The sequence below is a fragment of the Elaeis guineensis genome, chromosome 1 (genome assembly GCF_000442705.2).
Source record: "Elaeis guineensis isolate ETL-2024a chromosome 1, EG11, whole genome shotgun sequence".
In the NCBI taxonomy this organism is placed as follows: Eukaryota; Viridiplantae; Streptophyta; class Magnoliopsida; order Arecales; family Arecaceae; genus Elaeis; species Elaeis guineensis.
In genome coordinates, this window is record NC_025993.2 from 149,935,582 (window position 1) to 149,950,733 (window position 15,152).

The 15,152-nt window shown below is 34.2% G+C and overlaps 2 protein-coding genes across 3 annotated transcripts in view; one reads left to right on the top strand and one right to left on the bottom strand.

The window, feature by feature from the left end:
- LOC105061028 (protein argonaute 16) overlaps positions 1–15,152 on the bottom strand; it is a 20,131-nt gene that overhangs the window by 1,047 nt on the left and 3,932 nt on the right. Inside the window, 1 exon segment of the mRNA XM_073254729.1 lies at positions 10,222–10,346. Coding sequence (XP_073110830.1) covers positions 10,222–10,346 — 125 coding nt within the window.
- LOC140854815 (protein argonaute 4A-like) lies at positions 2,351–3,746 on the top strand. 2 transcript variants are annotated; one of them, XM_073250863.1, is made up of 6 exons: positions 2,351–2,456; positions 2,552–2,625; positions 2,821–2,915; positions 2,996–3,027; positions 3,145–3,321; positions 3,405–3,746. In XM_073250863.1, the coding sequence occupies exons 2-5, from the start codon at positions 2,602–2,604 to the stop codon at positions 3,318–3,320; spliced, it is 327 nt and encodes a 108-aa protein (XP_073106964.1). In that variant the 5' UTR covers positions 2,351–2,456; positions 2,552–2,601; the 3' UTR covers position 3,321; positions 3,405–3,746. The 2 variants fall into 2 exon arrangements, with proteins under 2 accessions (XP_073106964.1, XP_073106962.1); XM_073250861.1 differs by having other exon boundaries at positions 3,396–3,741.

Below are 15,152 nucleotides of genomic sequence, written 5' to 3' on the forward strand. Positions count from 1 at the left end.
ACTATAAGATGAAATAAGTGGTTTCAAAAGATAACCAACATCCTTTTTTTTTTTTTTTTTTGTTAAGTATTTTTTTTTTCAGTTGGGACACATGGCATTGAGTTTTCCTTTATAATTAAGTTGCCAATTCGAGTTTATTTTGCTTAACAAGCTGAGTTCTTGAAAAATCAGGGAGCTGTTGGTAGACTTCTATCAAACTAGTGGTTGCAGAAAACCTTCTCAGATAATCATTTTCAGGTATTGTATACAATTTAGCTGACAGTAAACTATTTCATTTCTTCAATATTCTATCAGACAAATGCATATGAGTGGTAGATAATTCGGTCATGCGAAGGTCCATTTTCGTTGATCAATTTGGAGGGTCTTGATTGCTAGGGCCCAGGTTGAAGGGATGTTTGCTTGTTCTGTTCTATCTGTTTGCAGTGGCTTGTCTTGTTTGATTCTGATCACCAAACTTGAATGTCTAGGTAGCATGTAATCGCCCTTCACTATTTTAATTTATTTCCATCTATTTTTCTGCTGGATGCAAGCATATTGAGCATAAATTTGCCTTAATTTCTATGATAGTGATTCCACTTATTTCGATGAATGCTACGTTTACCCTAAACTAGGAATGCAACTCTAAAATGACAGGGTCCAAATCTAACTGAATTCATTTGCGTCACTCTTGGATCAATAAATATGATCTGCTTCTATATTGGATTGCACATGGAAAATGAGACCTGACTTGAAGCTGAGCCGATCTGAAACTAATACAATATGCTCACCCACCCTGACTCTCCTCCAATTTAAGAAACTAATATGCTATAACTTTTATGTGATTAGTCACTAAATCGTACTGTTATGTGACAATTCTTTGTGGTCATGATAACTTCTTGAAATTTGTTTTTATGGTATTTCTCTGAATTAATATAAACTCTGCAAAAAATATTTTTCTAGAACTTTCTTATATATGTGAAGTAAAATAGTTGAAAGTCAGAAATTATGTATCATTTCATGCATAAAAAACTTATGTCATTTGGTGATAAGATTTTGTTATCAAAATACTAAATTTTAAGTTGTTTGTCTAATGCATTTTTTGTTTCGTATCATTTTTTTCATAATTTTATTTTGAATTCATTTTTATAATCTCAAGAATTCTTAATACTTAAATTGTTCAACCATCAAAATTCTGCATAATGTTATTCAAGTTGCCAAATATATTAATATGTTCTAAAAAAATATCTATTTGTTGCTTCAATTTTTGGATCTTCTATGGTTATTATATTTTTGGTTAAATCTCCAACACTCAAATTGAAGCTGCCAAAACTGGCACAATGAAAACTCATTCGGTCTGGTTGTAATTGAAACTGAAACCAAGATTTTGAAACTTGGTCAGAACAATGTTTTTTTAAGCCAACTCACATCGTAGCTTGTTATATATAGGTCCATACGTTATTAGACATGCTGATGGTAAAGCATGGTATTGTATTATATCAAAAATGCTAATAGTTTCAACTTGGAGATGGTGGCAGTGATACATTGGTTTAGATTTATCTGTGGGGCAAATAATACAGTCATTGATGTGAATTTTAAGCAACTATTGTGAGAAATATCGTGGGAATTCCACCAGCATGGTTTGAACCCAGAGCCTCTTACTCAAGAAAGTGCTTAAGGTAGGCGTTCCAATTACCAGGCCCACATGGTTGAACATAAAATTGAAGAATGCCATTTTACCCGCTGGATGCCTTAAAACACTACATTTTTGGAAACTTTTTTTTCCCCAACTACCTAGTATGTTTGAATATTTGGCTGACCATGCATTGCTATCTGAATTACTGATCTCCTGTTAGCTTAATTTAGCTGCCTTTCTGTTTGATTGTCCTGTAAGGCCTACGTTATTTATATATAGAGTCCTGTGCTTTGGTTGACCTCACATGGAAGTAGTATGCTTCAGCTGACAAATTAAGCTGAATACTGATCAATATCTGTTGACAAGAAAATTTAATTTCTTTTCTGGTTCATTTTCTATGTTTGTATGCTTATGTTTCTGTACCCTATGCTTTTATTGAAAATTAGTATTTGGTTTTATCTTTAAAACATTCCAGTTGGATATTGTTTGATATGTTAATGATGCTTTTTTGTGATCCATGCTTTGTAGGGTTTACTTCATCTCTTTGTAGGTTTTTAATTCATTTTAATTTAACTTTGTAGGGATGGTGTGAGTGAATCTCAGTTCAGTCAGGTTTTGAACATTGAGCTTGACCAAATTATCAAGGTGATGGCATGTTCTTTCATATCTAGGCATAGTTCTTTGGTTGACTAGAAAAATTCATACTTTTTTTTTTGCTTAAATTTTTGTAAGGTTTATGAGCATTTAGGTGAGGCTACACTTCCAAAGTTCACAGTGATTGTGGCACAAAAGAACCACCACACAAAACTTTTTCAAGCTGGTGGCCCTGAAAATGTTCCACCTGGTCTGCTTTCTGACCTATTTTTCTAATGTGAACTGTGAAGTACAGTTGTGACATGGCATCTTGTTATTTCTGTTAACTTTTGGTTATGGTGACAGGAACTGTTGTGGATACAAAGGTTGTTCATCCAAGAAATTATGATTTCTACATGTGTGCTCATGCTGGAATGATAGTAAGTCTCCTTATTTCTGGATTGAATTTATGCCATTCTGGTAGGCCAAATACACGACTAGTGTGGATTTGTGGTGATGGTGCCAATATTAACTGCAAAGAAACATTTATGTTTCTCTTATGTATTTCACTTCGTGTTATATATATATTTATCGTGATTACCTATGAATTGGTTTGTTGGTTATTCTCATAATAGGGAACCTCAAGACCAACCCATTACCACATCTTGCTTAATGAGATTGGCTTTTCAGCTGATGATCTGCAGGAGCTTGTTCATTCACTTTCCTATGTGTAGGCCCTCGATCTCATATCCTCTTCCATGATATAATATGAAGTTAAGTATCTAATCATGATTAATTTCTTCTTCGCAGATATCAGAGGAGTACCACAGCAGTATCTATCGGTGAGCTGGGTTGATTCTCCTCTTTTTCCCCCTCCCCCCAACCTTCTCCAATTCTTATTTCCCTTGCATCAGTTACTATCACAAACTTGCTTACACATGGTGCCATCCTTTATCCAGTGGCTCCTATCTGCTATGCACATTTGGCGGCAGCACAGATGTCCCAGTTCATGAAGTTCGAGGACTTCTCAGAGACCTCTTCTGGACAAGGTCCAGTCACCGCATCTGGACAGTCTGCCATTCCAGAACTTCCACAATTGCATCCCAATGTGTGCAGCTCCATGTTCTTTTGCTAAGGTGATGAGCACTATGGTATTCTTTTTTTTTTTTTGTTATACATGCACTCAAGATCGAGTAATTTCCGTGAACAGTTTCTGCAGGTTACTGGTGATACTGGAATTTTGTTTGGGTAAACAGCCGAGCTGCAGGTTTACCATCTGTCCATCTGTCTTTAAACTATGACTTGCAGACAACTTGAATTTGAGGCCTGGCAACTAATGGGTTTCAAAGATACTTTAGATTTTGATATTTCTATAAATATTTCCAATGAGTGATTTTGTTACTTACCTTTGTAAAAAGTTTGGAGGAGTATTCTACAGGCACCCTTTTTGTTTTTGGTATAATACTTAAGTTTTTTTATTGTTCTATCGGTATGAAAAGGACACATTATTTGATGAATACTTGAATCTTCAAGATTCTTCTTCGAATTAATCTTCTGTTACAGTTTCGGATAGTACTGATGGCCATTTAAATTCGTTTTGCTGATTCTGACTGATTGAGCACGGCGATAGTTATCTGCTTTGCTCTTTAGTGATTCTTATTTCCCATCTTTTCATTGATTTAAATGACCAACAGCATCTCTCCTTTTCGGATTGTAAACATCCGAACGCTGGATGTCTCCTATTTTAAGCCCTGCTGCCTCAAATGAACATGAATGAGATTCAGGTGTTAGTAAGCAAAGCTATCTCTCTCTTTTTTTTTTTTTTTGGATGAAAGTAAGCAAAGCTATCACAATTCGATGTCTCACAAATTTCACAGCCAAAAAGTGTTGTTATTGATGCCAAGTCCTTGGGACATACAGAAATGCTCTCCTCGTATTTGATTGGTTTTGTGATGAGTATGCTTTGAAATTCCTCTTTTGGAAAGCTGTATATGGTGCTGAGTTGCTCGTCCCCAAGAATAATTATGGGGCACCTGTGCCTGGTGCCATGATCGATCTGGTGACAGATCTCTGGTTGCAAAGATTGCAATGCCGAATGCAGTCTGTGGGAACGTCCGGTCTTTTTGGTGCTTTATAAGACATCATTACGTGTGCTTAATATGACGGAACTGTTAGCACGTACCACGACCCCGGTGGGGATAGGCGGAATTTTCTGGTTATCTGGGTGATTATTTTGATTAATTGATCTGCGGCCTCGATTATTGTGGTTGTTGAGGCACCATTCCCCATTCTCTATCTCCGTCCTACGCTACCTGCCGGAGCCCCGGACACATCAAGCACTGCTCGTGAATTTGTTGAGGGTATTTATGTACTGGCCCCGGACACATCAAGCACTGCTCGTGAATTTGTTGAGGGTTGTTGAGGGTATTTATGTACTGGCCGAGGGCGTGGGATGGAGAGCTTCTAAACTGCGCCAACTATGCCCCCAAGTCATCTGGATTTGACTAGAGGTGTTAATGAAGTTTTTTTTAATTAATTTAAAAAAAATTATTTATTTAAAAAATATAATTTTAAATTTATTTATTAGAATGATGTAAAATCGATAAAACATTATTTTGTAAAATCGATAAAACGTCATTTTGAATGATGTTTTATAATGACCGTAATCCTCTATTTTTTACATAGATCATATAAAAAAAAATAAATAAAAATATCAAAAAATATGATATTTTTAAAAACACCATTTGAAATGGTGTTTTTAAAAACACCATTCCAAACGGCGTTTTTATAAACGCCATATTCTTTAACATTTTTTTTCACTCCAAAAAAAAAATAATAATAAATAAAAAAATAAAAAAAACTAAATTTATAAAAAAATAAAAATTTTAATTTTGTTAAAAATAAAAATTAGCATTTAAAATTAGTATCTCCATTTCAAAATATCTTTTTAAAAAAATATCTGAAAAAAATTTGTGTAAAAAAAAAATAAAAATATCATTAAAAATTTTAAGAAATAAAAATTATAATTCTAAAATTTAAGAAAATAAAAATAAAAATTTTCATTAAAATAAAAATTATCATTTCAAATTACAATCTCCTTTTCAAATTAATTTTTTTAAAAAAATATCATAAAAAAAGAAAAAAAATAGAAAAAAAATAAAAATTATAATTTTGAATGAATTTTAAAGAATAAAAATTTTAATTTTAATTCAAATAAAGAAAATAATTTTAAATTATTTTATCAAAATTTAAAATTTATTGTTTTAAAAAATATCTCAAAAAAATCTTAAAAAATTAAAGAAAATAAAAAATACCATAAAAAAAGAAAAAATGAGAGCCAAATAAAAATTATAATTTTTAATTTAAAAAAATAAAAATTTTAATTTTAATTCAAATAAAAATCATCATTTCAAATTACTTTCCCCATTTCAAATTAATTTTTTAAAAAAAAATATGTCAAAAAAAAGTGCCATAAAAGAGCAAAATATTTAAAATTTATGAAAAAAATAAAAATTATAATTTTTAATTTAAAAAAATAAAATTTTTAATTTTAATTAAAATAAAAAAATACCATTTCAAATTACTTCTTCCATTTCAAATTATTATTTTTAAAAAATATTCCAAACAAAGACGTAAAAAATGAGAAAAAAATGAGGAAAAAATAAAAATTCAAATGTTAACTCAAATAAAAAACATAAATTCAAATTATTTTTTTCATTTAAAATTAATTTTTTAAAAAATATCCCAAAAAAATTTATGGGGGTTAAAAAAAAATATCATAAAAAAAATCATAATTAAATATTGTGCCTGTACCAGATCGAGATGTACCAGTGCGGTCCGATTCATCTCATAATTAAATTATCCGATATACTATTATTATTTACATTATCATTTCTATAGTTCTTTTAGCATAACTTTTTCTCTCCTATTGTTCTGAGACATATTAGAGTATGTGTAACCATATCCACAAAGCATAATATCCGATCACTTAAAATTAAATAATATAAAATAAAATCAATAATTAATAATATTAAATAGAATAAAAATATTAAGCGTACAAAAAATAGTACAATAAAAGTTTCAAAAATACTAAGTACAAATCTAAAAAAGACTAAGTCCCATAAGGACGTCGTGGTGCCCGTGGTCGATTGGACCTTCTCAGGAAGGTCCTCAACGGCTGCTCCTGCTCCTGCTGTGATGGCTCCTCACCTATATCAGTGGAGGAGGTCTGCTGGTCATACTGCTCAGGAATAATGAATGCTGTCGGATTATCTATGGACTGAGCGACCCGCTCAACCCTTTCATCTGGATACATGGATGGGCCTGAAAAGAAAGTATCATATTCATGTGGCCAACTGGTATCCGGTGATGTCATCTGAGGGATGTAGGAAGAAGAAGACGCTACTATTTGTGGATCAAAAGGCAGTGGCATCTGTGCAGCATCTAGTGATAACATCTGCTGAATATGTGGTGATGTCATATGTGGAACATATGGTGACAGCGTATATCTCATATCTGATGCATCGGTTGCTCCATACCAAGGCGCACAGCTATATGGATCAACACTAATCGCCACTAATGTTTTGAAACTTGTTCTCTCTATCTCACGCAGTATCCGAATCCGTTCGTCCTCATCAGTCGTAGATAAAGCACGACGAGCGTCCAACACAAGACCCGACATAGAATCAGTCTACAAAATAAAAATAAAACAGTCAATATACTGTAAAATATAAAATAAAAATATAACACAAATAACATAAACTAATTTTCGTAATCTTACCAAAAGACGCACAGCAGAACTCTCGCCCTCGTATCCGGAAACTGCATACCGAGGCTGTCCAATGACTCGCACTGTAATGCTAAAAAATCAAGCCATGTAGTCATCAGTATATGAACGACCTCTCAAAATGGGATCACCATGAACAATGTGATCTCGACGTGCATCCCAAATATCGATGTACTCTGCATGTCTGATATACCAGTCAATACGAGCTCTCCCTCGTTGATCAATACGATGAAGTCCCTGACTGATATCAAACTGCTCTGGGATATCCTGAATCTGATCAAACTGCCGCAGGACATGATCGAAAAGATGCCACTCTATCACATCAAAACAAATAAGTGACACCCTAGCAGTCCATATGTCATGTCCAACTGTATACATCTGCGGCAATATAGTCAATATCTCATCTGTATATAGCTCTCACAAAAATTGATAGAATTAAAATAAAAAAAATTAGTAAGCTAAAATTTTAATAGATTATGAATACTGTAAAATGATATTTGTAAAAAATTCAGAATTTATCCGTCTATATGTATCAACTAATATATCCAACTGGCACCTATAAACCCGTGCCATTCTCGTCGATACGTGATGAATGTTGAATACAACGTTCAATCTATTTCACAATGTTAAATAAATTTTATCGAATTTAAAACAGTAAGTTTCAAATAAAAAAAATAATATTTTTATACCTATATTCCAATGGTCCGTCCGGTCTGAATGGAACATCAGGATCATGCTGCTCTGATGGCATCTCGAGCAACTGTCATCATAATGGACTGATAGTCGGCATACGCTCCCATATCCAAATCTGTAAATTTTAAAAAAATTATACATAATATACCCAATGTTTGAAATATAATTGAATATTAAAAATAAAAATTTTTAATTTACATACCTGTAATAATACAAGATAACCACCAATCTCGCTCTGATCAGCATAAGAACTCCGACACATAGCTCTGTACAGGCAAGCTAGTACTGCACTGCCCATACTGAGTCTACAAGCGAAGTCTAAATCCTCTAATAATGGCAAAAATATCAACTTCATCTTATTCGATGAAGTATCGGGTAACAGGACACCACCTAACAATCGCAGCACCTGACCTCTAACATACTGCTGCACCATCTCCTCTGGTGCATTATCCACAATATGAAAATGTCGGTAACGATCATCCAAACACTCAATCCTGAGTCGTGAATGATCGAAAAAGTGTGCGTCGGGCTCAAACCCTAGCAATCGCAAGCACAAAGCCTGCCACTCCGGAATGGTAAGCGTGGGATCAACTCCGATACTGGATCGCCATCAACTGGTAGTCCAGTAAGGATGCTGACATCCTATAAAGTGATGGTCGCCTCACCAAATGGAAGATGAAATGTGTGTGTCTCTAGATGCCATCTCTCAAGCAAAGCAGTAATAAGACCAACGTCCATCTATATACGACCGATCCGATATACTCCATAGAATCCAAGATATCGTAAATAATCTAGCACTCTATGTGAGATGTTCTCTGTTCTCCAGAAGTCAGCATCAGATCGTCATAGACGAAGGTGTCTGGGCTTCTGCAATAAAATATAATAATTAGATAATGTATATAATTTTTCAAAAAAAAATTTAAATAGTAAATAGGATTGGAATGCTTACGCCGTCATCTAAAATAGTCTGTGATCAATGGTGCTCCTGCAATGTAAGAATACTACTGTCTCGAAGATCGGAATACTGCGGATTGTAAGCCATAATACGCTAATGAATCTAAAATAATGATATTATCACAAGTATATTAAAAAATAAGAAATATGATATGATATCCATTCATTTTATGAGAAATATATTTTAAACACAATATTGTCACACAATACAACTTAAACACAAAATTCAGTTCATCTCATAGAAATACATAAAAAAATATCAAAAATACATCTTCGGAGCCTTTAATTTCTTCCACTGCTTGAAGTTGAAGTGTGTTGAAGTATCCTAGGATAGCGGCGGCGGTCATGATCCTGTTCCTTACAAATGCCACAATGGTTCTTACTTCTTATTTGCCTATCATGCATCTCATTTCGTAGTCTTGTTGACTTTGATCTATCTTTCTGCTTGGATCTCAAACGATGATGATCAGAAATACATTTGAACATACGTGTATGCATCCAATAATCTTCATGTGGTAATGAATTAAAGTCACCGCTCCAAGCATTCATATATGTTGTAATTGTATATACATCATCCACAAAACCACTAAAATATACATCAATTTCTTGACACAGCTAAAATATGTGAACATGAATATTTGTATATGCTCCACTTTCCATAAGAATATTTTTTTTCAACTAAAGTAACAGTATGAGAATTTTCTCCACCTCGTAATCCTGTGCTTGCTCTCCTCATAAGCACTTCATATGTACCTCTTTGAAGATTGAATGCTGTTACTCGGTATTGGTTAGCTTTAACTTGATCTTCAGCAATCTTAATTGCAACATGAGGAGTAAAAAGATTATTTGGATTCTCCTCTACATATCTCAAAGTTTGGGCATGCCTCGTATTGAAGTATTTCACAAGACGATAAAATATTATTTGAACACAAGCTGTAATTGACACATTTCTAGCTCCTCGTAAAATACTGTTAAAAATCTCTGACAAATTTGTAGTTAAGACACTATAGCACAGGCCATTATCATGTGCCAATGTCCACTTCTACTTTTCTATCTCGGACAACCAGCTCCAAGTCTCTTCATTCACTGTTCTGATCCTACCCATGATAAAGTTGAACTTGCAAACTTGATGAGCGCTTTCTGCTTGCCATACTGCTCTTTTCAGCAGTATATTTTTAAAATGAGTGTTGAAATTACTGCAAATATGTCTTAAGCAGTATCGGTGATAGGCACGTGATGGACTCCATCCAATAGACTCATCTGCGATGGCATTTAATATACTTGGATGCCTGTCAGAAATTAAGCATATTCCATTTCTATCTTTGACGATATGTGTTCTGAGCTGAAAAAGAAACCAACTCTAACGTGCAGTCATCTCCTCATCCACAATTGCATATGCTAATGAAAATATCCCATTCTCTGCATCAATTTCTATTGCAATTAACATCTTACCTTTAAACTTTCCATACAAGTGCGTGCCATCAATGCTGATTACAGGACGACAGTGCGTAAAATTCTGGACAGATGGTTTGAAAGTCCAAAAAATATAATTTAAAACTCAGACATTGGAATTCACAGTTTGAAAAAAAATTCATGAAACAACTGTACCAGGATTTGCATGTCGAAGTGCAGCTATATAATAAGATAATTTAGCATAAGACGGCTTCCATTCTCCATAAATATCAATCAATGCCTTCTGCTTTTCACACCATTCTTTCCTGTATGACACTGTATATTGAAATTGATCATTAACAGCTGCCACAATAGCTTCAACTTTGACACCGGGACCTTTCTCAATAATATGTCGACTAGTGTGCCAATCATCCTTCCACTGATATGTTTGTGGTCTCGACTCAACCCCGTAAACAAACAAGTGTGAGGACCCTCATATTTTGTGATTTGAAAATATCCATATTTTTTCAACAATGCAGTACGAAGCCTCCATTTATAATTTGAGCATTATCTGATGATGCGCATCGTACGGACCATAATTTTGAATGCGACTGAACTATATTGTATGTCCGATACTTCATATTGTGATAAAGATCAACAGCTCTCCTTACATAATCTTTATTCTCAAACATCAAACCTTTAGCAAATTCAGTCATCGAGGAGTCCCAAAACTGATAGTCAGAGTTCAATCTTCGACAAGCACTAACACAACCACCATCATCTAAATTTATATCGTTAAAAAATTATGAGGGTTCGTGCAAATGAGGTTGAAGTTCTCTCACATTAATATTAGCCTAAACATCTTCATCATCATTCTCATTTTCACCATCATCATCATTATTGCTACTGTCCTCATCTATCCAACAGTTTTCATCTCCGCTTTTATCTGACTCAAAGTCTAGATTATCAGAATTTATTTCACTTACTACCTAGTCATCATTCCCTATATGAGTGTCGTCTCCCGTACTTACCACTACTTCTAGCAAAGGAGAAGTCACCGTAGCAGAAGACACAGGAGAAGTCACCATAGGATTCTGAATAATTGGACAACTAGGGCCGGCAGTAGTGGAATGTTGTTCTGCAAATATGGCCTCAACACTATCGGTTTGCACCATAAGAGTTACGAAAGGTGAGGAAGGTCCAACATTATTGTCCGTTGAGTTAAAAGCCGACTATAGTATCCAAAGTTCGGTACATCTTCCTTTTCAATATATAATTCTAAAAATCGACATTCTGCTTATTTCAAAGGAAAGGTCAGCATTTCTTCGACATCTTCATCGTCATCAATTGGAACTAAGATATAATTGCTCTGCATTAACTGTCCCGACAGATTAGGAGATTTTCATTTCAATTTTATTTCATATTTTTCTTTGTCTACAGGAATACTGCTGTATAAATGGTCCAATAATTCTTAACGTGATAATGATGAAGATACTCTAATCATCCGATTTGCAGGGTGACTGTACTGCACACCAGTTTCATCATTTGTATCATGCCATCATAATACAATAGTACACGAACTCGAGTACTGACCATTTTCTCAAGAAACCAATGACAAAATCAAAGTCAAAATATTTAGAATTACTAATTATTTTATCGTTTCAAAAGATTTACATGATAAATGCATCATATCATCAACAAATAGGTATAGATAGATTCTATCCCATTCGAAAATTATATTAATTTCATAGATTAATTATATTAATTAAATGATATGCAAAAAGACCGAAAGAAATTTCGACAATATTTTTCCTTAGTTCTCTCCACACGACTGAAAATGTGTGAGGAGAACTAAAGAAAAATACTGTCTGAAATTTCTCTTGAACCCTCCACATATCATTCGAATAATGTAATTACCTATAGAATTAAATGCAATTCCCAAACTATTCAAACTGGACAATCAATTAACCAATGTATATATTTTACGGTACCCGTACAAAAATATATAATCAAATATATATTTTATACGGATATCGTAGAATATCCTACATTGGTCAACTGACAGGTCTACGTTTTTATGAAATGCAATATATTTTTAAAATTTTAAATTACGATCAATCGAATTTTAAAATAAATTTTAATCTAATGAGATAAAAATAAAAAATAAAAAATAATGAGATAAAAATAAAAATTAAAAAGACTGAAATAGAAGGGTGCCGCAGGGCCGACCGGCCCGCCACCGGGACCCATCGCCCAGGCCCGTCGGGGCCAGCCACCGTGGCCCACCATCGGGGCTTGCCATCGAGGCCCGCCATCGCGGCCCACCGTCGGGGCCCGCCGCCGGGGCCCACCGTCGGGGCTCGCCGTGGCTCATCGTCGGGGGCCGCCGCAGGGCCGTCGCGGCCCATCGCTGAGGGGCCATCGGGGGGCCTTTGTCGGGGCCCACCGTGGGGAGCCGCCGTTGGGCCACCGCGAGGAGCAGCCGTCGGGGCTCGCCACCCTCCCCGACCGTCTGTCGCCGACGGCCAAGGAAAAAATAGGGAGAGAGAGAGAGAGGAAGAGGGAGAGGGGCCGGCCATGGGAAGGGGAGGGCCGGGGCCCACTGCCGGGGCGCGCCGGCCCGCCGCCGGCCCTCTGTCGCTGGCTGCCAAGGAAAAAGAGGGAGAGAGAGAGGAAGAGGGAGAGAGAAAGAGGAAGAGGGAGAGGGGGCCGACCAAGGAAGGGGATGGCCGGGGCCCGCCACCGAGGCCGCTGCGGCGGCCAAGGTAAAAGAGGGAGAGAGAGAGGAAAAGAGAGAGAGAGAGAGGAAGAGGGAGAGGAGGGGGCCGACCAAGGGAAGGGGAGGGCTGGGGCCCACCGTCGGGGTGCGCCAGCCCACCGTCGGGGCGCGCCGGCCCGCCGCCGGCCCTCTATCGCCGGCGGCCAAGGAAAAAGAGGGAGAGAGAGAGAGGAAAGGGAGAGGAGGGGGTCGGCCAAGGAAAGGGGAGGGCCGGGGCCCACCACCGGGGCCGCCGTCAGGGGCGCGTCGGCCCGCCGCTAGCCCTCTATCGCCGGCGGCCAAGGAAAAGAGGGAGAGAGAGACAGGAAGAGGGAGAGGAGGGGGCGGGCCAAGGAAGGGGAGGGTCGGGGCCCACTTTCAGGGTCGCTGTCGGGGCGCGTCGGCCCGCCGCCGGCCCTCTGTCGCCGGCGGCCAAGGAAAAAGAGGGAGAGAGAGAGGAAAAGGGAGAGAGAAAGAGGAAGAGGGAGAGAGGAAGAGGGAGAGAGAGAGGAAGAGGAAAGAGAGAGGAGGGAGCTCACCGCCGTTGGGAGGTCGTCGCCGTGCCGCCGGAGAGGAAAAACGTTGAAGATAGTCGGAGAAGAGGGAGAAGAAGGAGAGAGGAGGGGTTTTTTTTTTTGGAATTTAAACTTGAAAAATGCCAAAGGGAATGGCGTTTTCAAAGAATGCCATTCCCTTTGGCATTTTTCTCCATTTTTTTTTAATAATTTTATAATTTTTTATGTGATTTTTAATAAATAAAATTAATTTAAAATGGGCATAGTAATTTGAAATGATAATTTTTTATTTGAATTAAAGTTAAAATTTTTAAGTAATAATTATAAATTTTATTTTTTATCATTTTTTTATTTGAATTATAATTATAATTTTTATTTTTTTAAATTTAAAATTATAATTTTATTTTTAAATTAGAATTACAATTTCTATTTTTTTTCAATTCAATTCTTTTCTCTTTTTTATGGTATTTTTTTTTACACCAATTTTTTCTTTTTTTAGATATTTTTTTAAAAAAATAATTTGAAATGAGAAAGTAATTTGAAATGATATTTTTATTTTCATTAAAGTTAAACTTTTTATTTTTTTTTAATTTTAATTTACAATTTTTATTTTTTTTCACATTTTTTTCTTTTTTTCACTTTTCGTATTGCATTTTTCTTTTATTTTTCTTGAACTCAAATTAAAATTTAATTTTTTTATAGCTTAAAATTATAATTTTTATTTTTTTCTTATTTTTATCATTTTTTTTATTTTTTATAAATTTTTTTGAGATTTTTTTTATTTGTTTAGAATTTTTTTAAAAAATTAATTTGAAATGGGGAAAGTAATTTGAAATGATATCTTTTATTTTAATTAAAATTAAAATTTTATTTATTTAAATTTAAAATATAATTTTTATTTTTTTTCTATTTTTTAAAATTTTTGACTTCTTTATGGCACTTTTATTTTTTTTATTTTTTATTTTTTTAAAAATATCTTTTTTAAAGAATTAATTTGAAACGGGGAAACTAATTTGAAATGATGGTTTTTTTGAATTAAAATTAAAATTTTAATTTTTTAAAATCAAAATTTTAATTTTAATTTTTTCCTCATTTCTTTCTCATTTCTTCTTTTTTTATGGTATTCTTTATTTTTTAAAATTTTTTAGATATTTTTAAAAAAATTAATTTTAAATGGACAAAATAATTTAAAAATTATCTTTTTTATTTGAATTAGAATTCAATTTTTTTTAAAATTCATTCAAATTATAATTTTGATTTTTTTAATTTTTCCTCATTTTTTCTTCTTTAATGATAATTTTTTAAAAAATTAATTTGGAAAATTAATTTTAAGGTATTTTTTTATTTATGCTATTTTTTAAGATCTTTTGTGAGATATTTTTTTAAAAAATTAATTTTTAAATAATTTTAGAATTATAATTTCTATTTCCTTTCGATTCTTTTTTAATGGTATTTTTAATTTTTTTTACACCAATTTTTTTTAGATATTTTTTAAAAATATAATTTGAATGGAGATATTAATTTAAATGATAATTTTATTTTTATCAAATTAGAATTTTTATTTTTTATAAATTTATTTTTTTTTATTTTTTACTATTTTTTTCTTTTTTTGAGGGAAAAAATGTCAGAAAAATATGGTATTTTAAAAACACCATTTGGAATGGCATTTTAAAAATGGCATTCCAATGGCATTTTTAAAAATATCATATTTTTGGTATTTTTGTTTTTATTTTTTTTTACGTGGTCTACGTGAAAAATATGAGGTGATGTGACCATGGTAAGACACCATTCAAATGATGTTTTACCGATTTTGCATCATCCTGATAAATAAGTTAAAAACTAGATTATTTAAGTAAATATTTTTCTTTT